Here is a 27,591-nt window from a genome sequence, read left to right on the forward strand (position 1 = left end):
AATAAACAAATCAGGTTGTTGTACTTTGGTTGAATTGATGCCTTAGCATCTGGTGTTATCTTTTATATATTCTTATTGCATACACATATAGTTCCTGGGATCTCCTTGTTACTTGGGCCCTGTGTAACGTCCAGTAAACTGCCAGTAATATACTTAATTGTAGAATAGTTGGCAAAATCAAAATTGTGCTTATCAAATGCCCAAATTGACCTTAAAAACCTGATCACATAAAAGATAAAAAATCTTCTTCTGATTAAAACGTTTAGAAGATGTAACATAGGCATGCAAAATGGAGGTGCTATTGTACTATTTTCTTGAATACACGCTGAGATAGGAATTCATAAAGTTTGCAAATTTAATAATATAAAGTTCAAGTTTCAAATAGTTTGTTTAACATAATAAAAGATTAACATTAAACATAATTTAAATTAGAATTTTCATCTATATAGTTTAGAAATTTATGTGAAATATATCTCAGGATTTTCAAAATAAAAATCTACATCAGTAAATGAGAATATCGAATTTTCTATATCTTGAGCTTATAAAAAAAATAACATATTTAATGAGTTTATATATATAAATGTACACATTCGATTCGAGATATCGTAAACTTATATATCAATTAAATAAAAAAAAATTAACATTTGAAAAAATTTGTCTTGAATCAAAAAAGTTGTATATACCATAAATATTTAAAGCAGCGACATTTTAAACAATTTAAAAGCGTTTATTATTGTAATAAATCATGTGGTGCCTAGACACTAGATAATTTTAAAAAAAAGAAATATAATGTATAACTGCATATACAATTCTTATAGTAAAAATGAGAGCACACACATCGGTGTGAATGATTATAAATAGATATAACATTATGTCAGTGATGAAATAAAAATACGTTTTTATATTCTACACATTATTATTTTTTTATCCTTATAGTGTCATAAATCTAATAGAATAATTAAGTTAAAATAAGTGCGAGACTAATTGGACTTATTTTTAGAATGGAATAAAATTGGTCGTATTAGAGAAGAAAATGTTTCTTTAATTTATATATATATATTTTTTTACTATAATTATACGATAAAATATTGTACAAGTTTAAAGATTACTTGATGCATGTTTCTCATTTTTTTGTTGTTCTTCTATGTAATATTGTACATCCAATATATGAAGAAAAGATTTAATTTGTGAATGTGTTATAAAACCAGCTAATAGTACTTGAAGAGTAAAAATTGTTGCAAACATAGGTAGCATTGGTTGATAGACTGATGAAATAATTTTGAATGTTCTTTTTACATCAGTTATGAGTGGTACGTTAAATGTCCCACTTGTAAAAGCCATCTATGAAACAAACATAAAATAATGGCATAATAAATATAAATCTAGAAAACTTTTTATATGGAGAAAAATTAGCATCATATGAGAGTAATAGAACAAAAATAATTTATACTTACAGAGAAATTTGCGATTGGTACTAACATCAATGGAAAAAATATGCCAGTAAAAATTTGTGAGAAAACAGACCTGGTTTCCAGACATAAAGGGCAACGAACCTCTAATAATAACAGTTTATTCAAGACAAACTGAAACATATTTTGCGTTATTGCTTTTCCATTATGTACTAAGTTACTAAATATTTTTGCTTATTCAGTTTTTATTCGCAGATTGTACCTCTGAGTAACAAAGTCCTGTCATTGCAGTTGGAACTGCTGTAACACCAGCTATTGTAAAAATCGAACTATAATCTCGGAGCTTTAATTTCTTTCTGAATCGAAGATTGATGTAAAAACCGGTACATGCTGCTGCTGTGGCTAGAATAGGACGTCCATATAATAACGGCCATCTAAAACGAAATACTATTTTATATAAAATATATATATATATATATATATATATATATATATATATATAAAATAAATATATATATATATATATATATAAAATAAAAATATATATATATATATATATATAACGAAAGTTATAAATCGTAATAAAAAATCATCCAAAGCAAGTGCTTGGACTATTATTAGAAGAGTATGATCTGATAGAAAAGAAACAATGATAAGGTTATGTACACATCGCTTTGTGGTTTCCAGTTTGTATAAAATTTTGTTTGATGATTTAAAGCCTCATATTTTGTCAACATTATGGCATCTTTCGGTATATCATGTCGAATATATTGTTGTGCCCTTTCCATTTTTTCAGTTTTTTCAGACTAAAAACACTCGCGTGACAGTAGCCACACAGGTCGCATGTATTATGTACTATATGTACAATGAAACGAGCATGCAAGGTTTAAAGTTACGCAACAGATTTTGCTTTCATTCATTTTTTTATATTTTGCTTTTTTCTCTTTCTGTATATTTATTCCATTCTGAATATAAAAGGTGCAAAAGGATAAAATTAAAATTAAAAATCTAATTTTCTAACGTAAAAATATTATGGCATAAATTCTTTTTATTTCTTCCGATATTTGTTATTTCTCAGAGTTCTTTATTTTTTGGATAAATTCTCGGAGAACAATTATTATGTACACAAAAACAAAAATTTTTTATTAACTTTGATTCTCTGAGCGGAAAATTTCAATCGAAATTTTCTTCGCTTATGTTATTTTCTCGCCGAAATGCATTAAACATAATCGGTGATTATCGTCATATATGTATATAATATATTATTATTTTGTAATTATGTGTATCTCAACAGCCATGACATTCTCAGTCTTCTCTCTGATAATATATTTATTATTATTTCTACAATAATTTGATGCTATATTTCGATTATTTTTATTATTCGTTAAATTATTATTTTGCTAGTTTGACAGTATTTTAATATTTTAATATTACTTTTAATATTCAAGAATTTCATATATTTTAAACTAATTTATTACAATTTTTTTATCAATCTATTGATTTTTTTATTACCAATTATCGATAATAATAGATATTATCAAACGAAATATTTAATTTATTATTGAATGTTGTCACAAGGTGGCAGCAGTTAAGTATCTGATTAGTAGCGCCACGCTTAGTGGCGTTTGCAATTAATTGTCAAGTAAAAGTATTGTATTTGTGAGTGACCACGAAGAAAAGAACGTATTCTAATATCGAACAAGCTTTGCATAGCGACAATTATTCAGATTCAGATTCCCAGTTCACTCCATTATCTCGTATAAAAGGTATATATTTAATAATATCGAAATAATTTTGATATTTCGAATACGCTCGTTATATCAGTCTGGTTTGACATACTTGAAAATCTATATATTCAAATTTACTAACAAAGATCTCGCGTTTATTGTACAACTTAATATAACGCGGTTTGTTGTATTGATCACAAAATAACAAGTATAAATTCATATCGTTAAAATTGTTACACGTAGATATTTCTCGTTTTTATTTCCATTAATGCCAGTAGCTTATCGCGCCATATCGCAAAATCAATTGCCAACTTCAAATTATACATTCCTCTGATTGGCGAATTAGCATAGTGACCTTTAGCGTGCATTATTCAAACGTTCCAGGTGGAATTAAATAATTCAATCAACATAAATAATAATGTGTAACGTTTCCGCTGCTGTTCGTTCGAAAACGCAAAACGGGGTGCGCGAAAGCGCCGACTCGAGACGGTAAAAGTCGTCTCGATTATCGGACAGTGCCGGGGAACAATGAAATATCGACGGTGCACGAGGGGGTTGTTTGCGCGGTGAAGTAACGCGTGACGGACGGGCGCGCGAGCTTACGAACGGTGACGTCACGTGGCGGGCGACGGACCAATCGGAGTCGAGCCACCCCTGCCAGCCAGCCGGTTTTCCGGCTGCTAGACCAAGCGGGACGCCATATTGCCCGTGGCCGAGTGGTGGCGGCGGCCGCCTGTGTGTGTTTATATCGTCGTTACGCGGTTTTTCCACACGTTTCGCACGGGCTCGCCGCGTCGGATTCTCGCGAGTGACATTTCGAGCGGTGCGCGTGTCCGCGGACGCCGCGTGCGGAAAGGCCCGTCGTTTATCGTGACAACAGTGCGCGCGACATCGCTGTGCGATTCTTCCGCGGAAGCTCAGGCGCCCGAGTGATAGACCGCCGCGGACAGTCGTGCCTCGTCGTCGTCTTCGCGCCGCTGTTTTCGTTTCTGTGTTTTCCCGTCTCCTCCTCTCTCACTCTCTTTCTCTGTCTCTCCCCCAGTCGCCGTATTGGACCGTTCCAGAGTACCACTAAGCTCTGCACCTGCCAGTGCCGTGTTTTCGTCGTCGTTCATCCCCTGCGAGGCTACCTACCGAGAAGGATGCCAGTGCGTAAACAAGGTGGTAAGCTCGTACATGTCTTACGAATGTCAGCTGGTCGGCAGATGAATCATCTGTTTGTCCGTCATTCGAGAGCAAGATCGTGGGAATGCGTGTCGTGCGGGGAGGGGTGGCTGCGGCTTGTATGGGTCACTCGGTCAACTGTCATTCGGACTGACAGATCGCGCGCGTACTCCTCTCTTCCTTCCTTCTTATCGAAATGCGGTCGTCTCGAATCACGCTTTTGGGAATTTATGAGCGCGAAATCATTACCCGAGCGATTGTCGCATATGCGTTAATGCGATGATCAGGTGTTTCGAGTGTACGATCGTTTTTTTAGCTACTGCGCGCTAACTCTCGCGACCTTGAGTTCGCGCGCCGTAGTGATTCGAGCGATCGAAAATGACATTCGAGCTTTTCGACGCCTTGATGATCGCGCAAAACTCGTCGGAGCATTGGCCACGTGTAATGAACTCGCGACCCTTTTTCGGAGCGGAACGAGGGGTTAAAGAGGATAGCTCGGGGCTGCACGCGGTCTCTTAATCTTCTGTTTGACACGATATGCGATAAATTCGACACAGAGTCAGCACATTTGTACATATATCGTTGAACAAAGAATGTTGGTGAATACGTTAATGATGAATATTTTATGCGTCGCATATTTCTCGCTTTGATACGCATGGCAAAACTGCGTGTTCGCACGAATGCGGAAATTGTGCGACATCAAATCATAAGCTACGTATCACGTTGCGATCAAAATTGATTATTGTATTGTGCAGGATGTTTGAATTGAAATAAAATTGAAGGCAATTAACGTTTTTTATTTTTTGTAGAAATGTTATTATAAAAAAATATATCTCGTGCTGCTCATTAAATATAGTTACATATAATTTACATGTAACAATACGAGAATAATATTTCAGATTCAATAAATTAATTTCACTTTTTACGTTATATTATATTCACACACAAAAATATTATAAATTTATTTTCTCTATTTTTTTATTTTGATATATTTTGTTAAAGCTTTTCCTTATTCAAAAACTCCATGAGAGAATAATAGTAGTATCTATCGTGATAGATGCAATCGCATTTTAAATTAAATATAATTTTTTTTTTATTATAATCTCTAATTTTATTATAATCTTCTTTTATTTTTAAATTACATAAGCTCCATGGAAGAAAGATGAATATTGTTCTCGGACTATTCGATTCTCGCACGTGGACCACGGAGACATCGGAAGTAAGCGAGCCCGTCTGCTTATACGCAATTTTCTTCGATGTAGGCCAGTCTGGCTGTATGTTGCAATAATCGTGCCGTCGTCTCGGCATAAGCCAGTGTTTGAACAGGGGCCAAGAAAACGCAATAATTTCGGCTCTAGGCGAGGCTCTTTTGCCACGGTTATGCGACGAGTAACTCACGGCCATGGGCTCGGTCACCAGCGTACCGACGATTTTGCTCTCGAAATTACACCGCACTCTTGGTCGCCTCGCTTTTAAGTGACGGCGTATTTCAAGTGAACGTTCTCTAGAGCTAACCTTGCTCTATAATAACAAGATATTTCAAATTTCGTCGCCCTGTCATCTCGTGGAATTTAGAATTTAGAATTGTTTAGAATTTGACTTATTATACGCAATTCAAGATAATATTTATTGCATTATTTTATATAAATTTATGTATATCGATACGCATAAATCTTGCATTGGTTATGCGAAATGAAATTTGAAATATGAAATTTGAATACGAGATTATATTTTGTGCGTTAAATAATTTTAAAATATTTTAAACATCTAAATATTTTTTAAAAAATATTATCGCACTGAAATGATGAATATATTTATTTCGTTTATATTGTTTTTTGAAATTAAGTGAAATTTTTTCGCTGACTGTAAGAAGATGACAATATTTTTTTACATTTTTTTAAATTTTTGACAAATTTATAAAAGTATCTTTGAAATTATGTTCCAATACGTTTCTCTATTAAAAGCAGCATGACTTTATTTTATTTCAAATTTAATATCTAAACATAATTCACTTTAGCCGTTTAATTAGAATTTTGTAGTGACAATATGTATGGGTGTTTGTTTAAAATCGCGTCGTGTCGTGATGGCGCATAAAGTTTAAGTGTAATTTAAACTTGTCGTTTGATTTAAATTTAACTCCTCTTTTAAAACGCGAGAACGCGAACGATCGCGAAATCTCGAAAGTTGCCGGAATATTTAACATTGAATCAATCTTTAATTACGCTATCGTCGAGAAATCGATCGTACTACAATGGGGATGGGTTTCTTTAAGTAGATTCTCGAGAAGTCGGAAGCGAAACTTTAGAATTCGCTTGAAGCTGATTGTATTAAAAATGAATTACTTTTAATATTTTAAAATTAGAGTCTTTATAAAATTTACTCCTTTAATGATATTTTTTACAATATTTTTTTATCATTAAGAAATGAATTTATTATATAGGAGGTAGAAATTGAAATATGTATATCAGTCGAGTATTAATATTTTCAAGCATTTTGGTGCATTTGTTAAATTAACAATTATTATCATTATTAAAATATAAGAAAAGCATAACTAATTGAAACTTTAGGATGTCATGGATAGTGTGTAATTTTTGAGATTATGCGGATCTAAGGTTATATGTAATTCTAGAATGCCACGTGTTCGTGAGCGTGGTGCAGCAGCGCGTCAAATAGTCTCGCATGAAAAATCGATATCTCGGAGTTCAAATATCCCAGCTGTGCTCCTGGGGTGGGGAGGGGCAGGGGGCATATTTGCAGCGTCTTTTATAAACGTACAAATTATATCGTTGAAATTTAAAAATTCTTGTAAAAAAATAACATTGCTGAGACTAGCGATAACATAAGAAAATACGTTGTGTAGGGAATAACGATTGTATGCACGTGCTGCGCGGAAACGAGGTAGAGGTAAAGGTAACGTATTGATTCTTTTTAGCTATGAACTTCTGCGTATGTAGGCCACGGTGGATGTATCCAGAAGGGCATTCGGGCGTAAATAGCGTTAACGCTAAAATAGACACATTCATTGCTAAAACGATCGTATGACTCCGACAAGTCGCAGATATTTTTTTTTCTATGGAAGACTCGTTATTAACGTGGGAAAATTAACAAAACGCTTTTACATTGACGTTCAGTCATCAAATATCATCAAATATTATCAATCATTAAATAAAACTTTTAGGAAATTATACATACACACATATACTTATATATGTATTAATTATATATATTAATTATATATATTTATATATATATATATATATATATATATATATATAAAATTTATATTTCATAATAATGTTTTGCATTTTTCAATTGTATGTTATTTAGAAATATTACAATATTTGTACGCAAAAATATATATAATATTGTACATTGTTCTTATGTTTCTGATAATTATATTCATAGATCATAGATCATTCTGTAAACATTTAATTTATTGTATCTTCGATTACTTACATTAATCAAATATCACGGTGCGCTTCTAATTTGTAAGATGAAACGTGCGACAAGGTCGGAGCAACGATAGTTTTCAATTTCTGCAGTGTATGCGCTTTCGTAGACGAACTCACGAAGACGTGAAGAGATAGAAATACGGTCGCGGATGGTTTATGGCTCGGTAGTTCGCTTAGCTTGACAAGCTACGAGTCTTATATGTTCGCTCGCATACATGTGTACAGTGCAAATATTCAGATACAGTATACAATTGCACGTGATCTTCCACTTCTTTATCTTAATTGGATATCGTATGTTATTTCATACTTTATCGCGAAATATATATTGGAATTTTTTACAAAGATATGCTAAATTGTAAATCTTGGTTTACTTTATCATGATAGCAATTATAAATAATATGATAGTGATTCACTATATTATTTATAACTGCTGTCATGCTGCTTGATTAATGAAACATTTCATTAATCGTCATATCAAAACCATATATGATTATCACTATCATTTGATATAAAATTGATAGACTCAAAATTAAAGTTTAAAAATTTAAATTTCACATGTATTATTTAAAATTAAAAGAGATATTGTCTAAATAGAATTTTTAAAACCTAATCGAATAAAAGGGATTACGCTGTTATAAAAATATACTCTTTTTTGCTTTAAAATATAAATAAACGTTTTCAATAAATTTTTGCGGATCGTGAAATGATTTCGAGCGAATAAAATTCGAATTCGATCGATGTCTGAAATATCGTAGCTCCCGTTAGCAGAGATCTGTAGGCGTTTTATGTACAAGCTCTTTGTTCTCACACAATGTAATACTTTATCTTGTACATGCACGGCAAATACACGCTCGAGTATGATAGAAGATGCGGCAATGAAGGACGAAAGAGGAGATGACATGCCTGATAATGAGAGCAATGAATGGGAAGTGGGGCAAGTGCTTATGTGCTCTTCCCAGAGCAGAGATGTGTTTGCCGTTTCACACAAGAGCTTCGATATTTACTTATGTACGTTACATGCAGGTGTGAGTCTTCGGTAGCCTGGTTTGTCTCTAGCTATTGGCCATCGTATTTTATAGCGCAATCTTGTGTCCAGAAAAAAGTTTGTTACTTTCAGTTTGAATATTTTTGCGCAAAGTCTTCAAACTGCACGATGTGCAATCGAACATTTTCGTTGCAGTTGCCATTTACTACAATAACGTTATCGCGAAATGTAACACTTATTTGTATGATAGAAAAAATAAGTCATATTATTTATTAAGCATATTTACATATTAAAAAATTCATATATGTTTTTATAATCTAACGTCTTCAAATTTTTTGAAAGAGTATTTTATCTCATATGGAAATTTTTTTAAGCTTTACTCTCGCGTTTGTTTTGTTTATTTATTAATTGAATTTTGCCTTTAACATTTGATATTTTGAAATATTTTTTGAAAAAATAATTTCACGTATATTTGTTACATGATAATGGAAATTAATAGTCCGAAAAAATAGTTTTAGAAATATTATTTTTCAGGAAAAAAGTAGTCAAAATAAAAGAAATTTATCTCGAAATTATCACATTATCGAATAATAATACGGCAGATCTCATTAGAAAAAGCTTATTAATTTTATATAAATTATTAACACTCTTTGTAAATTATTGTATACTTTTTTGCAAGTCTTTCTGTGAAACTTTCTTATATAATGCTTCTAACAATAATGCTTTAGCTTCCGTATTTTCATCGTTCACGACGGTAGTCGTGATAATTCGGCAAGCTTCATCATAAAGCATTACTGTAAAGTCTTATTGTCGCAAACAACAACCATCTATACCATCTATAGGTTGGCACTCGTTATATTCAACGTGACAATACCCGTCATCATTGTTTCCGGCGACGTAGCCGATGGAGAATGGTATGTTGGCTTTATTCTTAACTCGTCGAAGAAAATAGACATTTCAGCGAGATTCCTGGTAAGCGATAAATTAAACACGTGCCTCGTTATATTCTTATTAGCATCTGCTGCCTTCATAAGATGTAAACTTTTGTCATAGAAAAATAAAGATTGCATAATATTCTGCATAGATACCGTTGAATAAAGATTTGCGATCTTTTCGCAATTTCTGCAAATAAACATGTTTGTGTGTGTGTGTTAATTCTAAATCTAAATCTCTTTAAAACATTTTAAAGTATGTTGATTGATGATTGACGGCTTCAATATTTAAATAAATTTCAATCATTCTTAATTAAAATCTAATTACGAAGTTTTTGAAACTGTCTGCTCGTGATGGATCGAGAAATAATCTGAAGGATTAAAATAAATGCGAAATCGACGTCGAGGAGGAAAGTGTGGGGAAGAAAGGGCGCGTTAAATTGGATCTTTCCTGCCGTTCGGGCTTTAGCAATACACCTATTCGCAAATGCACCTGTACAACCGGGCAAGTTTCACCAAAACAATTCGCCAGCTTCCGGCTACGCTGCGTGCGAAGTTTGCAAATATTTCATCGCATTGGTTTCTACCGTCAGGCCATCGTGCATCGGGGTTAACCGACCTTGTTAATGTTCGTTTAAGCCAGCAAGTATGCGCGTTGTTCCGCTTTTCATAACTTCCTGTCCCTTTCCAATTCGCTTTCCGCGCATTTGCGTACTGATATTAATCTCAACTAAATTTAACGCGATTAGACTGATTTTATTCCAGTTTCCGATTTGTATTGCAAATTAGATAACAATTAACTCGACTCGATACAGAATAATATATGACATATTTTACGAAACAAAATCAATTTGAAATTGAATATTCTGAATATTCTATATGTATAGTAGTGCATTATAGTATTATCTATTATCTATTATCTATATTCGATTATTAGTCACACTGTGCAATAAATATGCAATTAAAACTTCCATTTCGAAGTCTATTGTTTTATGCCATTAAAAGAGAGATATTTAGTGAGCATAGTTTTGATTTATATATCAGATTGTTACTTTACAAATATATCGAACATTGCGGAGAGATATATCGAATATTAATGACTTACGTATGTAAGTCTGTGCAATTTATATATCATGATACAAAATTATATCATTATGCAAAATTTGACAAACCAAGGGATTGCGTTGGAAGAAAAATGCTCACAAAGTCGATGCACGTGAAAAGGTCGACAAACTGAATACGAAGCTGAAAGGTATTACTGGAATGTTGGTCGAAAGACTTTTTCATGTTTCAGTATTAGCGTAGGAGCTCTTGGCAAGACTCTCTTTGATCGAACCTCAAAATGACTACAGAAAGAAGTCGAAGTCGTTGATCGAAAATGGAAGCTTTCTTTGCGACTTAAAAAATCGATGCTTTTGTATATCCTGATATGTTATATCAAGATACAGATAAAATAAAGCAACAATAAAATGTGAATAGTTGTTAAAAATACAAATCTATAATTTTCTCATCCAATTGCAGTTTTTTTATATTTTTGTGTTTATTTTTAATGCATATATATATCTAAATAAATATAATGCATTTGGAAAGATATAATGATTTTATTGTCATCTTTTAAAGCCCATGCGAGGGATATTTGTCTCTTCTTTTGAGCTGATCTGTAATGAAAACATATCAAGATATCGGTTCTGAACGTTTCCTTTGAGGCACTAACGGTGAATGTGCGAAGCGGTGTGCGAGATTCGATCGCTAATGGATGGTGCATTTACGAAAGGGATTCGTATCGATTAATATCAAGGCGAAGCGAAATCAATAGAATTATCCGTGTCTCATGCATTACTTGTGACATGCTTTGATGGTGAACTTAATTGTATACGGAGGAATAATGTACGCTTGTACATGTGCGCACGAATTTCCCTCGGTTTACATTGGATGGCGAGCGATTAACATACAGTATTGCGCGTGCAACGGAAGGATAATTTTCGATTATATTTCGATACATCGATAACCTCGCGTTATTTGTCAGCATGTTGTACGTTATATTATATAATACGTGCTCGAAATCAAAGCACATAACATTCTAAATGCGTTGCAAATTATTTTGTTCGCGTTCATAAATTATTATTAGTCACGTTGTGTGTGTGTTATAATTGTTTAAATAGAACAATATTTACAATAGATTCTATTCCGTTCGTTATAACAGAGAACTTTCCATCATGCTGTTAGTTCGGTTAGTCGCTCCAATTATTATTGGCCGATATCGTTACCGGGTTATACTGGTACCGATATATTTGGCATCGAATGTTAGTCGTGGCTGCCAATTAGTATCGATAGTTTACGTCTCGAGATCGCGGTCCACTGAACGTTACTACACCACGTGGTATAATCGCGTTGATCACATTACTCATTTTTTATACCAACTACATTCATAATTATATATGATACTGTGCGTTATATTAAATCTGACATAAAACGGTCATTTATTTTATTTCGTAATCTATTGATTGTTATGATGTAATAAGACGACGAAAGGAATTTTTATTTATGATCGAATTTTGATGAATATTTTGTGCCTTGATTTTATTCTCATAAGCTTACACTTTTCAATAATCACTTTCCTTATAATTAGATTCGCTAAATGAAATGTTTTAACAAGTGGTCGGATTATTGAGGTATTCAAATAACATGCATATATTCATTTATATATCAAATAATATGTACATATTATCAAATAATATGTACATTTAATATTTTAAAAAATACTGTTATATCGATAAGGGAATATATACTTTAACTTTTCTGTAACGAAATCGGCATTTACATATGTTAAAATAATTAAAACAATATTCCAAATACAATATCAAAATTAGCATAATAATAATGGGACCAATGACGGCAATGTTTATATATCTATACAAACATGTATATAAATAAATTTAAATAATTTTAACGCAGACATCGAATTTCCGTTTTGCATTACACTCATTGGCTGACGCGCGTCATTAAAGTCACATATACATAAATACGTACGTATATCGTTTACACGCACGCACATATATACGGATCCTTCTAATGTAGGACGCAACCGACAAGACTAAATTTAGGATAAGATGCAGCAGTCGAATCTCGAAGCGTGCCTACGCTTGTCGTTAACGTGACGACTATCGGTGCGATTTTTTTTTTTATTCGCGCACATCCCCTATCATTAATCGCGAAAATTCTTTGATCTGTCTGCGCAAATCCGCTTCCTCGAGTACGAAAAGATAGCGACTCATTTTCATCAACAGTCGCGACTTGAAAATCGGCGGGATTCGAGAGTTCGTATAATATCTTCGAGTGTCACGTGTCATCGAACATCACGTGTTATAAGGCAGATAAATACGAACCGGCTTGGCGGATTGCCGAAATGCACTATTGTTATCGTTAATATTTCGGGAAAATACATATATATGTACTTAATTTTTTAGTGGTTCTCATCACTCGTTTTCTTTTTCGACAAATGACTTATTTCAAATATTTATATACGTGAGTGAACATAGCTTTCCAAATTTAAAATATAATATTTTATATGTGTGCGGACATTCTTCAGAGTGATTTGTCAAACTGGCTGCTATCTGTTACGGTCGATGATCTCGATCATTTCTCTGTCTGGCTCGAGTTTCTCCTAACTTTTCGAATACATATATAATTGTAAACATTTTTTTTTAAATTATTATTTCGAATGAATAATGAATTGCTTGGTCGCACTTGAAAAATTTAAATAATTTTATATTTTATATTTAATCTCGTGCAATGTATAATTTTTTGACGATGAACTATGAATTAATTTTCTAATTCGAAAAAAGTACCACGCATTAATCTACATAAGTGTGCGATATTTGCGACATGTGGGCACCGGTGATATCTATCATATGGGCTCTTATGTATACAATGCAACGAAAAATAATGGAAGATCTAGACCATCAAACATCGAAGAATATGAAGGGTAAATTACTTTAGATTGTATTACATATTTTATTGTTTGAATTTTACTTCAGAGTCGAGTTTTTATTCGTTTTTTCTTTTCGACTATAATATAAATAAAATTTAATTAATTGCACTCGAAAATTTAATTAAATAATAAAATATAATTAAAAGAAGGAGGTAAATATTGCCAATTTGAAATTTTAAATAAATCCAGTTTATTTTGTGGATTCATTTTTGCTATTCAATAAGCACCAAATGTTTGTCTTATATCGAATAATCGATTACGAACGAAATGATTAGATAAAATCGTCCGCGCTTGGTACGGTGAACCTGAAACGCCTCTTCTGCGTTGATAATGAAATAGTCGTATGCCACGTGTGGAACTCGTTGACCGTTTCGCAACAGAGATTTATGAGCAGTCCTACAATATGCAGAATTCGGCTGCAGTACGAGCATGCGGCGGACGTTGTTATGCGACTTCTATCTCAATATCTCTGCTTGCATGTAATTTGCATGATTTAGATGCAAGGTCACGTTAAGCTTTCTGGAATTCGATATGCAATTTCGAATGTTGTATTACGGGATTAATTGAAAGCTGGCTGGATGCGGGAATGCGCGTTAATTGTTTCCCGCCTTCGATAGGGACCATACACGTCGAAAATTTGCCTCGTTTATAGTATATCGTATTAATGTATATAAGGGAAATGAGATTTTACTAATAAAAAAATTATATGTTTAATTATCATATTGTCCATAGAGCCTATTTACTTTGTGATCAATACATGTATAGAGAGAAGAGGGAGAAAGAGAAAAGTGTCGTTTTCTATTATTTTACACCCAGCTCGAATAAATCTAAGACAGTGTTACGTAAAATAACATTTGGCAGTGTTTCAGATCGGTCAGTTTAACATATGTTTTCGTTGAAGGCCGAGAAAATTTCGTACAATAGATTCAACAATTTTAGAATGAGTGGAATTTTATCAATTTATATTTCGAACTTCTTAGTTTTTTTCTTGGCCAAATTTTTGTATGAGAAATTTTGTAAATAAAAGAAAGATTTACTAAATAAATTCGGAAATTTTCAGATATTTTTTTGACCTGAAAAAATCATAAAATGATTACGTCACGTTAGAAAATCTTTCAATCGATTAATATTTGGCATTATGGTTTTTATGCTCTTGTTTTTCTTTAGATTTATCGTAATCTTTTTAATTTTATATCAGCCTCTTACGAATATTTCAAAAGACTTATTAATTTCCGAAATGAAAATCAGGAAAACCAGGAGTAGACGAAATTTAAGTAATGAAGGCGGAAACGACGAGCGGCATAACCTTCGTTAATTGAATAACGTTGCGCTCTCGCGTACTTAGAAAAGTACCTTAGACGTGTTACCCTCCTTCTCTCCTGTTTCCTTGCTCATCTTCATTACCTTCCCATTTCTTGTTCTCATCTCGGGTTCCTTCTCTGCCATTTCTCTCGTCTTCGTAACGTAACGAGACGATGAATTGTCGGTGCGTCTGCTTAACAGAATACGAATGAGCTTTCTTCGTCGAGAAATAATTTTCATACAATGTCAGGTCGATTTGCGGTTGAATATAGATTGGAAGTATGACAGTTAATTAAAAGCAACGAAATATACTTATTATATCCTATTTACTATCTTGGGGCGTTTTACGAATTTGCATAATTGAACGATATTATACAGAAATCAATTAATTCAAAAGTTAAATAGATACAAATGTTATGTACACAACTAGGTAAATGTAATTCTCTGCATTCTAGATTCTAGCTATTGAAATTACTTGGCGAGTTGCTTATTTTTGCACAATATTGTTCATTGAGAAAGAGTAAAGAGCATTAATCGCATAATCCTAGACAGGATTCCGCGAGCAATTTAACATCGATATGTGCCGGGTCAGCCTCGGAGTTCACGTGCTCATCACAAGTCTACGGTAGACAGATCGAACAGCTGACGTCTTAGCGCAGCCTGTCTCGTCGCACGCTGCGTCGCCTACCTTGCCGTCTGTCTCCGAAATTCGCCACGGGGGTTACCCAGGCATGACGTAGATGTACGCTATTTTGGTCAGCTCGTGACGTCGTCCTCGGGACGTCCAGAAATAAACTCAAGTAGTAAGGTGCTGGCTTCGTAGCCTCTCTGTCTCTCCGATTATCTTTCGTTTTTTCCTTCTTGATCTGAACGAGATACCATTTAACGATTATTGTATTATCAATGAGTACATCAATAATCTGTGGAAAATTTTAATTTTGCGCCAATAAACAAATGATATGATTGAATGCAAAGAGTTTTAAAACCATACTTTGTGGATATGAAGATTGAAGATAATCGAAATTAGGTCAAACGTTTAAAACTCTTTTCGACATTACATCTTTTTCGAGCTTTGCATCACATTGCATATCGCGAAAGTTTCGTCTGACCTGATTTAGAGATTATGCGAAAACGTAGATTTCATAGCGACGAGCGCTACAAGAAAAATCTCTGGACGACGATTTTGCCTTGCGATGTTTTCAAGGCCTTTTATTCCCGCTGTCGTAAAATCGCATTATGCTTCCCAATAGCGGACGGGCGTTGCCAATCGATTTACCCGATTGAGAAATGGGAAAAAAGTTCGCTGTAGCGCGATAAATCTTGGTCGTCTATTTTCTCCCAGCTACTCTTATGTAGTCGTTTTTCTCTTAGTCTCGCGGTTAATAGTTCGAGATCCATTTCAGCACACTTTCACTTTCCCTTTCGTTTTATTTATCACGATAAATTTTAGGTTTTTTAACTTTGAAATGATAGATTTTTGATCATTTAATCTCGTTCGCTTAAAATATATTATTATATAATAATGCAATGTATAGAGTTTGATTATATTTTTATATAATAAGTATAGAGATGTTATATAATATGTATAGAGCTTGATAACATTTTTGGAAGAGAAATTCAAATAAAATATACATTAAATACATTGAAGAAACTTTCCTTTCTTCTAATATCACTGAAAAAGATATTATTAAGCAAAAGAATTAAATAAACAAAGAGCTTTCCTCAGGCGATTGTTTGAGTGCATACTAGATTCGAAGAATATTACGTTGACTATGAGCACAAATAAGAAAAATTTAATTAGCGTTCTGCTATTCCGTTTTTCTCTCCTCTTGGATAATGAAGTAACGCAGCCAGCCAGCTGGCCACTTGCGGGTACCGGAAGAATGGGTACAGGTAAGTCCGGAAAATGGTTGGAAGAACGGTGGCCGTTGGTACACTGCGACTTTGCTTTATTTTCCTTTTTTCTTTAAAGTGGATCTCGCTCCCGAGAACGACGAACGCTTTTTCGCGGCTGGCTGCATCAAGCCGGCTTCTTCTTCCTCTTCTTTACCTTTCTTTCGCTCTGATCCTGCCTTTCCCTGCGTCTTTTCTTCTTCTTCCCTTTATTGCGTTTTATGTCTCCCTATCTCTGAAGTACCTGACATAAATATATTTCCGTACAGCAAACGGCGTCTTTAAACTTCGCAACCCGCATTCCACGCGCATTTATCCCTCGTACAAACGTGAGTGAGTTTCTTATCCGTTAAAATATTTTTTTGTGTATTTCTGTAACAATCATAAAAGCATCTATAAGCTAAGAACAGATAGGATTGAATTTGATAATAATAATTTTTTATCTTTTCTTTTTAATTTTGTATAAAGGAAAAATATAAATATAACATATATATATATTTATATATATATATATAATAATTTTTTATCTTTTCTTTTTAATTTTGTATAAAGGAAAAATATAAATATAACATATAATAACACACTTACTTAATTGGTAATTTAATGTTATATATAAATCTAGTATTTATATATACTATAAATTATTATTTTTATATAGATTGTATAAAATATGGAATATTAAATAAAAATGGAATCGATAAATAAAACAAAAAATTATATGTTTACGTATTTCTGTTTTTAAAAAAGTATTAGATTAATCAAAATTATTTTTTATGACACTTAAATTGATAAAACAAAAATACGATCAAATAACAAATGCAAATTTTGTGTATTTAATCCAATAAATTAAATTTTCTTCTTAAACATGTCATACTTTGATTGTATCTGCCGGAATGAATTTAGAATCAAGTTTTTATATAAATCAGCGGTTTATATAAATGCCGATTAACGACTTATTTGATGATAGCAAATTGCTTTTATAACGGTATTATAACGGCTTGCACGGGTTTTATGATCATAATCAGTTTTTAAAAAGTTTTCAACTTTATCCTCTTTATTTTGAGGTCACAATATATTTATCACATAAATGTTTCTTTTTTTAGTGAGTAGTTGATGCAACGAATTTATTTTATATAATCTGACCTATGACATTAAATTTCAATTGAATTTTTCATTTTACTGAAAGTTTAGTTTTTATATTTTTCAAATTGTTCACTTTTTTCCTTAAATAAACTACATTATAAATTATAATTTTAAAGACTACATTATAAATTTCTTAAAGAGACTACGTTATAATTTTAATTGATGAATTCTAAAATATGAGATTGATTGTAATTTCGATCTAACTGACTTATAATTATGTAATTTTATTCGTCGATTTTTTTCAGGTAATTTATTCGTATATTTTATGTTAAATAAAAGAATTTTTAAAAAAGTATCATGATATTCAGGATTTATTTTATCATAAAATGGGTAGTTGATATAGAAATTTACATTTCATAGTCTCATAAATGTAGAAATGTACATAGGTCAAGGTTGTAGGAAGAACTAATCTCACATGCCATTAACTTTTTTGTGACATTTACATGAATGATTATTATCATCTCTTTCGTGATTACATAAAATTTGATGTTAGGTACTTTATATGTATAAATGTTATTTTTTTTATTTATACATTTTAGATACAACATTTATATCAGATTTTTCATGATACATTGCCTTTAATTTCCATAATGTTACAAAATTTATTATTATTATGTTACAAAAAAACTCTTTTATTATGGAAATATCTTTATAAATATTCTTATAATGTGTTAAAGAAAATAATTTTTTAAAGAGATAAAAATACATGAAATTAGTAACAGCTTTTTCAAAGTTAGTGGTGACAAATCAAAATAAAAAAGGTCGATCTTAATCGATCTTCTTTTTCTTCAGTTTCTGTAAGAAAATGGAGAAAGAAGGAGACGATTACGTAGCACCAAGATATAATGTCGTTTCTCTGTGACGTCATCGTTTAATGGGATAGCTACGTAACCTCAGAGGACGTGAAACTAGGTCAGAGGTACAAGCACGGGGCATCAAGTCTACAGTTACACCATTATCTTATTTTCTGTTCTTATTTGAAAACTTATTTTAAAAGAGATAAAAATCTCTGTATCTGTTAAACTACGAAAATTACTTAATCGATATTGTAAAATTGTAAAATGTTTGATTGACATTATTAAAATTATAATTTATTAAGCGAGATATATTTCTAATAAATATTTTATTCATAATTCTTATTTATTACAGGTGAGTCCAATCGCTTTGTCGACTACCAAGAAACTCCTGTAACTATAGGCTTCACACATCGCCCAGCCCGAAAGAATGCAGGTACGATAATATGTCTTACTTGAAAGATGTCATTTGTTTCGTGTAAAATTTATGCTCATCAATTTTTATGCTTTATTTTTTTCGTGTTTTGGTATACATAATAGTACACATATGGCATTGAAATATTATTTAACCGCAAAAATTAATAAATTATAAGATGTGTTTTAAATGTTTGTTTTTGCCGAGCGTTTCATATTTTATCGCGGCGAAATTACTCACGGGAAAAGTCTAATCATAAATTTTTGTAGATAAAAGTAATTATAAAAGTAATTATAATAATTATAAAAGTATAATAATCACATAAAATCACATTTTTTTGCTCTTTGATTGAGCTTTATGACTGTCAATATATACTGTGTAACATTTGCAACTAAAACTATACTATTTTTCATTACAATACAACTATAACGTGTTTGCACATCGTTGAAAGGATATGCTGTCATACAGATAAATTTGAGTGTAGCTATATTATATGACGCTTTGTGTTTTTTTCTATATTGCTTGAGCCTATATTATATTACTTCCGCAAATTTTTCGAGTTTTCTAGATTTATGATTGCTCCTGATTTACGATTGTTTCCTATTTTCTATAGAAAACGTAGATTTTTTAGTTTTATCTTTTTAGTTTTAGTATGCAAATAATTTTTTTAAAAATATAACATTTTTTAATATTTTTTAAAAATCCTATTTATTTCTTGAAATATAAGATATTTTTAGATCTATCTTTTATAAGAAAATTGATTTATGGAATTTTAAGAGAGATTGTTTTTATATTTATCGGTGTATAAAGTGTAGCAAAAGTTACATTCGTTTTTCCAGTCATCGTTGTTGCTCAAATGTGGTGTCATATTTTGCGTTCTTCGGTCAAAACAAGGACTGTCTTTGGTTATTCTTTGATGTATTCTTGCGGAACAGAGTGAGAGATACATATTGTACAGCAGCTGCATCTGAGACACCCGTTGAGATTTCGCTTCGTCGGAGAACAACGGCAACGTTGTCTTTCTTATGATGGGACGGAGGCACGAAGGGAAACTCGAATGGTTATTGAAGGAAATAAGGTCGCCAAAAGAAAATTGCAGACTGTCACGTGAACCATTTCTCATGCTTTGATTCTTTGTTGAGGCTCCTTGCAACACGAATCTAGCAATAAGAATATATTGAGAACTGGATCTTTCGATTTTGCAAAGAATATTGACTTGTATCTCATTATTTTAAATTTTTTTTTATACCAAAGATGAAAATTTTATCAAAAAAATGAATTATATATAGTGTTTCTTTCTCTCTTCTTTGATTATTTAAATCAGATTATTGAAATCAATGGAATAAAATCATTTCAAATGTACTACGTGTCTGCGCATTTGGTGCTTTCTGAGTAATTTCATTTTAAACTTAAATTCATAGGTTTCTGATGTAACTAATTCTTGCAGCGCTATAGCGATGGAGAAAATGCACAGGAAGGTGTATCGTTAAGTGCGTTAAATACGCAAGTAGAAAGGAAGCATTCAACCGCAATTGCTGCTTCTCCGACGAACGATTTTCATGAATATTCATTTCCGCATCCTCTTATGAGCGTCGTAAACATGGTTAGCGCTCTTACACGAAACACAAATTTATACTTTTGTTTCCATAACTATGTGCTTCTTTAATTAATACAATTCTGCTATTTTTAGTTAGATAAAAAATTATCTAACTAAGAGAAAATTATCTAAAGAAAGATATCTAACATATTTTATATAATAGACATCTGTTAGTAATTATTGAAAATATTAATTTATTAAAATAAACTTATCCGTTGTTAAGCTTGATAAATATTTATTCAGAAGAACTATATTTGTGTTACGTATTGATAATAGATGTGAGTGGATTAAAGGTAAAGGTAAAGGTGAAGGTAGGTAAAGGTAAATCAGCAGAGAAGTTAGTAGCCTCTTGTGATAATTTCAAGCCTTTCGATTGTCATGTCAGTGTGCCTTTCTTGGTTAGTGTTCTGCGATGTACCATACCTTCTAACACTAATGCTTTCATCATCCTTGCTTGTTGACCTCCTTCATCGTCAAGGATACTACTCCGAATTTAATTATCTCGTAATCAATTTATTGCACAGCTCTCGTTGAAAAATTGATGTAATTATCGGTCCCAATTTGATTTACAATAACATTTGCGGAATATTAATTTATCGTTATATAATTGCATTTTTCCACAGCTGCATTTATAAAAATTCCATTACATATTCAAAGTAAAGCGAATATGTAGATTGATAAATTCGATAAAATAAAACTGTTAAAAAATACTACAATAATAGCAATAATTGTATCAGTGTATGTGAACGAGATATATGATGAGTGAAATTTTAAATTAATTATTTGTTTCTCGTTTATGAAATTTATACGGCGCTTTTTATTCTGTTAATTCTGTTTAGTCACTGCAAAAAGTAATCTAAAAATAATATGAAATTTTTTTATATGTCGTGGTTATATATCCGGTTATATCTCCGGTACAAGCTTCTTACTATGATTCTATGGGGCTATCTAGCAACGCGAAATATGCGGTAGCGCGTACTCGGGGGTCAGTCGGATCATCGTATTACAGCGAAACGGTACGGCTGCAGTTGCACCGTCGCTCGGACTGCAATCGTGCCACACTGCGGCCTCCTGGACCGAATTACCTGTCAGCAGGGTGTAAATGGCACCGGCTGCTATTGCGCGTAAATCATAGGCGTCGTGCCGCCAAACGTGCGCTTCGTTTTTCCGCAACGGCGGGAATTGAAAATGCGGAAGTAGTCTTGGGACATTTCGAAATACGCTCGCGGATTGCGACATCGGATATCGCGCGTATCTTTCTTTTATTGCTTACAGGATGACAGTAGTATACGCGCGTGCGGACAACTATTCGTTACATTTTTACATGAAATGTGCAGAGATCTGCAATCCACACTCACGATCTATCTACTGTATTAACGTTGTTAGACTGCATTATTTTATTTCTCATCCGTTATTGATGCATCTTTGAGCAGCCTTGTGAGCATATTCGTGCTTAAGGCTTATCAAGCAGACTAAAGCCCTTTGCTGTACCAACAGTTAGGGTCGGGTAAGCCCGGATTAGCGAGTCTCTTTCTTCGCTGCTGCGCTTCCTAGATTATAGTCTCATACCCAAACTATAGAGACGAAGAAAGAAAATTTACTTGATGCAAAGTTGACGCTAAACTAACATTGATGCAACCGATTGCTAATTAAGAATTTCATTAAATTAATCTCGGGCGTATCCTCGTCTATTCTGAAATTTATCCGTCACAAATACTCGCAATCTGAAAGGTCCGACGATGATTACGTACCATCGAAGAAATTAACGAGAGAGGAAACGGAAATTTAAGATCGCATAGCGATTACACTTTACACGTTATATAATGCATGATTAGTAACATTTGTCTCGAAACAATTCGCGAATTCTTCGAAAAAAATTTCTGAACGAGATTGATACATCATTGCGAGGAAGGTGCAATCCGATGCAGCACTACGGCTGCGACCTAAAACGCTGAGAAATCCGCTTTGCTTTCGCAGCACTTTCCTGCCGTCGCTTTTTTCGCACTTCGCGTACCTTATTTAGCTGCCGTGAAAAACTGGAGCACACGGAATTGCTACGGTTTACATAGCATCGAGTACGTGGACCGGCGTGAGAATGTCGCTATACAGAAATACATATGACGGCGGAGGAATGCGATTTGCAGCTGCGGAAATTCGTGGCGTGATATAACGAAGTAACGTATAAAAATAAATTTCTTTTTATGTTTTCTTTTTTTTTTACGAGAAAATAAGGATGTAAAATAAGCGCAGTACTTCCCAGTAAATGAATATACTTGCATAATCAAGCTATACTAATTAATAGATATCGATTAATTAATTAATATTTATTTAATCACGAGGAAAATAATAAAGATATTCGACTGAGTCTGATGTAATCGAGGAATAAATGATAATTAATCGAAAAGCTTAACTTTATACGATTAGTTCTTATATGCATCAAATTTTCGATTAATTCATTATATTGTAGATTGATTAAGCGGACGCAAATATGAAATGGTATCGTTTTTTATGAAAGCGGATTTCGATTAATGGCATACGAAATACCGGGATTTTAAATGTTACATATTATGAAGTGTTTGATGAAGAGTTATTGAATCATGTTCAAATAATGCTATTATTCATAATGTAATTTTAATTATAAATTGAAATGTCGAGATGAAAACAAACAAAATTACTTTTATGACTTTATCTTGTTTATATTGTATTACTTTTAACCTTAAGTCAAATATTCAAATATGGAAGAATATCGATCTTGAAATGTCAGTCATAATTTTTATAAAGTTTAGAGCGTTCTTATGTAAGTTTCACGCTATCTTTCGTAGATCGCACGTTGTTGCGGCGCGAATAAATCTTTCCTTGCGAAAGGTAAGTTTAACGTCGCGATCTTCGCGAACGCGACATTTCGCGAGAAGCGTTTCTCAGACTTTACGACGCTGCGCTTTTTATTCGTGACTTACGGCTCGGCGTACAAGTTGATTCATTTATGAAGGCGCGAGGCACTTTCCTGGAGACGTCTGGGCGTGCTCGTCTGCAACGGTCAGGAAATCGATTTCTTCAGGAGAATCTTAAATATCATTTCTTTACTTGCGCATTATGGCGGTAGCTTGCTTCAGTAAAATCCTAGAGGGTAAATGAAATGAGGCGGAATAAAAATTGCATCGAGAGATGTAAGAGGTTTTCTCGGTGAAAATATCCGCAAATCATATTTTCTCGTTGTGCTTCTTTAATAGGCTTCTTTAATATGCTTCTGAATGGATTTGCGATAGGAATTTTTAAATATTAATTACAGACACAGGTGGAAAAAGAATTTTTTCAGTCATGATTAAAACATCATCTTAAGAAAAAAGGAATTTCAGAAACGACGAATCACGTAACGATTTCTGCGATTTTTAACTATCGATCAAAAATTCGACGTAGTCGTTGTTAATTAAAGCGCGAATAATTTTTCATCTTAATCGCCGCATTTATTATTTCGATAGAGAAATGAAAAAAATTGAGAGGCATACGCGAGCGTCAAACTGGATGTTAAAGTCGATTGTCGAGCTTTAACGGATCGTTAACCGGTAGAGTGTTTCGCCGGGGTCAGATTTATCGGCGAAGTTTTTGGCGTCCGTCAATGACGCACAGGATTGTGGGAGGAAGAGGTGGAACAGGAGAGGGAAGGAGAGAGGAGGAAAAGCTCCAAGAGCATCAACACTCGGTGGAATGTATTGATTACGGATACTGGAAATGGTCGTGACTTTTGAACGAATTAAAAATTTCTTGCTTGACGTTCTTTTCGACATTCGCCGTTCGTTGATTCTATTGACGTTTCGTTTGCAGATCTTTAAATATCGATCGTTTCTCTCTCTCTTTCTCTCTCAAGCGATTGTATTACTTATATATTATTTCAACACACGACGGATTTCATTTAATAAAAGTTTGTAAAGTTAAAAAGAAGAAAAGTGCCGCGGGCCTCTTGGGGATTCTCAGGCTATGTATTTGACTGTCAGGCGTTTCGAACGCTAACTTTATTCGCATGGATATCAATAATAATGTCACGGTTCTCCAATCCAGCGACACATCGCGAAACTTCTTCAAGATTTCACGGCAGTATTCAATATGGCGCATGGAAAAAGCAGAAGCTTTTGAACGATGCTCTCAAGTTTCGCGGCATCTCTCAAGCTCCTGCGTCGTCTGCTTCCCCGGCGCATATACATCGTTGTATTCATTATTCCGGTGCTAAATCGTTTGTGAGTAATGGTCGCTGTGAATCTTTCCTCGGATGACTTGGAGCTTCCGTCCAGGAACTCGGCTTGCACGTTTAATCTCTCGAGCCTGCTCAAGCAAATATCTCAAGAAAAAGAATTTCTCTTCGGAAAAAATATCATCTTTCCGAAGAGATCCGACGTCAGCATCGGCGCGGCAGTTTCTAAGGTTTTTTAAGGAATAAAATAAAAATATCAGAAAAATGCGCTTATAAATATTTTCTCCTGTTCTCCGTTAAGATCAATCGACTTAGGATTTGATAAAATTTCAAAAAGGAAAGCGTGAAAGCGATTAATCTATTTGAGGAACGATTCCGCGATCATTCTCGTTACTGGTCTTTGTTTGTGCACGAGCGAAATATATTGAACGCTTTATCCGGTTTTCTTTTGTATCTTTTGTAAAGGGAATCAGCTGACTATGAGGTCGGTCTCTATTATGCGTCAATTTCATGCACGTGCCTGCGGCATTTCGCGAAAGGGAACGATCGAAGAAACAAGTTTTCTTATCGCATCTCCTTAGCTATCTGTGAACATCGACAAGTAGAGAGAAAGAGAGAAAAAGAAGGAAAGAGAGAGATATTGATCGTAATTTATTAAATTATCTGTGGGGCTCTATCTATAAATAGTATATAAATTATTTATCCGATGACTTTCTGTGCACGCGTTTATATTTACCCAATAATTTTCTAGATGCTATTGATAGAAAATTAATGCTTGTTTTCTGTACATGAATCTATCGTGATTGTATCGATTTCATTAATCTGATCATCCAGAATATGTTTACTTGTTTAATGAGAAAAGAAGAATAAAATTTTTCATGTCAAAATGTAACTTTGTTCTTTTTCGCTTTGAAGATTATTCGCTTTTTTCAAAGTCGAATCTTACATATTTATTACATAATAATTCTTGAAGAGACAAAAAAGTTATAAGTTAAAACTATATTTAATTAAATAAAGTAATTATATATATTTGCTCTAATATTTATAACCTCTATTGTAATTAATATTGTAACAGAGATATGTCAGGCAGCACAGTCAGATAAAATAATATAAATTAATTTTTATCAATTAGAAAATTATTGCGGTGGCATTTTATGAAATCAATTTAACGGAAACTTCGATTACTGATGTTCACCTAATCTTAAAGCCAGGCGTATTGACCGAGAAATTATTTTGAATGCGCACGTTGCGAAACTACATTGTCGCTATGCAGATGCAAGTAAGACGATCATATAGGCGTGCGAGGGTCATATAGCGCAAATTCTGACGCCGCAGTCGAGATGTACGACTAGTTCCCCTATCTGGCGGGTACTTTGGTCATAAATTCGGCAGGAATGGGGTGTCGGTATATCGTACAGATACGGGCCTCTATCTACGTGCGCCTACCCGCCCCCTCCTTCTACTGAATACCCCAGAGGCCTCCGCGTCCAGCAGGGGCACCCTTCCTTCTCTCAACTTGTATCTCTCCCTCACTACTACTATTACCTGTCTGCTACGTGCATCTTGTACCTGCATCCGATCGTATCGTCGCTCTCACGCGCCCCCGTTCAATTATTCCAAGACATCGAGGAAATCAATACTCGTAAAGGGAGAAAGAGAAAAAGAGGGAAATAGAGAGAGTGAGAGAAAGAGGGAGAAAGAGGAAGAGAGAAAGAGAGAGAGAGAGAGACATTGCATTTTCTTAATGCATATTCATTCAGATGGAGGACGGCAATATTTTTTTTATCATCTCTATATCAATTTATAGCGATCCGGCAAATAGAATCTCTTATCATTTTGCTTAGGACTTGTACGTCGTATATTGAAATATCGAAATAGCTGAAAAAACTTTTAGTTATTTTTTAAATATATAAGTTATTTTTTTTTAATATAAAATTCTCCTCTGTAGTCATATTAAATTATTATGTTAAAAAACTCATATTTTTTTGTAAAATGTTAATTGAACTTATTTATTTGAATAATCGAATTTATTTACATATCACTCTTGATAACATGAGTTATAATAAAATATATCAAAAACTTTTTTTGCGCAGTTGAAACCGTAAATTAATAAATAATAATATATCGTAAATTAATAAATAACAATATATCTTGGTCATTTATCGTAATGTTTACTTTAATACAAATGTATAATATAAATTTCAGTTATATATGTATTTATTAATAGAAGATATTAAAAAATAAAGTTTACAGTACATTTTACCAATCTGAACGTGAATTTGCAAATTGGTTGCATACGAAATAACTAATTTATTTTAACGTGTAACGCAAGAAAAAAATTTGCGTAATTTTTCTCTTCTGATATCGTAATTCAATATAACTGCAGTAGAGAAGATCAAGATTAAAGATTAGAAAGCCACGTTGTTTGTCGATCGAAGAAATAACAATCTTTAACGTCTAGAAGCTCGACGTTAGATTTATCTGAACAGATTACAATAGAACGATGGTTTTCAATTTCCACATTACTGCGCGCTGAAGAAAATTCAAAAGATTTTAACTTCTAAGGCAGAGCAATGAAATGTCGTTCTGTTATAATCTTTC

At 33.1% G+C, this 27,591-nt stretch overlaps 2 protein-coding genes across 2 annotated transcripts in view; one reads left to right on the top strand and one right to left on the bottom strand.

Annotated features, from left to right (window-relative positions):
• Positions 1–1,086: 1,086 nt before the first annotated feature.
• On the bottom strand, positions 1,087–2,281 carry LOC105254888. The gene is made up of 4 exons (XM_011263855.3): positions 2,076–2,281; positions 1,672–1,843; positions 1,455–1,583; positions 1,087–1,341 (listed from the first exon to the last, which is right to left on the bottom strand). The coding sequence occupies exons 1-4, from the start codon at positions 2,195–2,197 to the stop codon at positions 1,099–1,101; spliced, it is 666 nt and encodes a 221-aa protein (XP_011262157.1). The 5' UTR covers positions 2,198–2,281; the 3' UTR covers positions 1,087–1,098.
• Positions 2,282–3,685: 1,404 nt separating this feature from the next.
• The window catches only part of LOC109610272 (disks large 1 tumor suppressor protein-like), a 70,536-nt gene continuing 46,630 nt past the window's right edge, over positions 3,686–27,591 (top strand). Inside the window, exons 1-2 of the mRNA XM_025412601.1 lie at positions 3,686–4,300; positions 19,148–19,228. Coding sequence (XP_025268386.1) covers positions 4,279–4,300; positions 19,148–19,228 — 103 coding nt within the window. The 5' untranslated portion in view covers positions 3,686–4,278. The remainder of the gene's footprint in view (positions 4,301–19,147; positions 19,229–27,591) is intronic.

This window comes from Camponotus floridanus, unplaced genomic scaffold, assembly GCF_003227725.1.
Source record: "Camponotus floridanus strain SB8 unplaced genomic scaffold, Cflo_v7.5 scaffold53, whole genome shotgun sequence".
NCBI lineage: Eukaryota > Metazoa > Arthropoda > Insecta > Hymenoptera > Formicidae > Camponotus > Camponotus floridanus.

Coding starts and splice junctions, on each gene's coding strand:
- LOC105254888 (XM_011263855.3), bottom strand. CDS start 2,197: ATGGAAAGGGCACAACAATATATTCGACATGATATACCGAAAGATGCC. Junction 1,844..2,075: donor TGGAAACCACAAAGCGATGT/GTACATAACCTT, acceptor ATTTCGTTTTAG/ATGGCCGTTATTATATGGAC. Junction 1,342..1,454: donor TACCAATCGCAAATTTCTCT/GTAAGTATAAAT, acceptor TTTGTTTCATAG/ATGGCTTTTACAAGTGGGAC.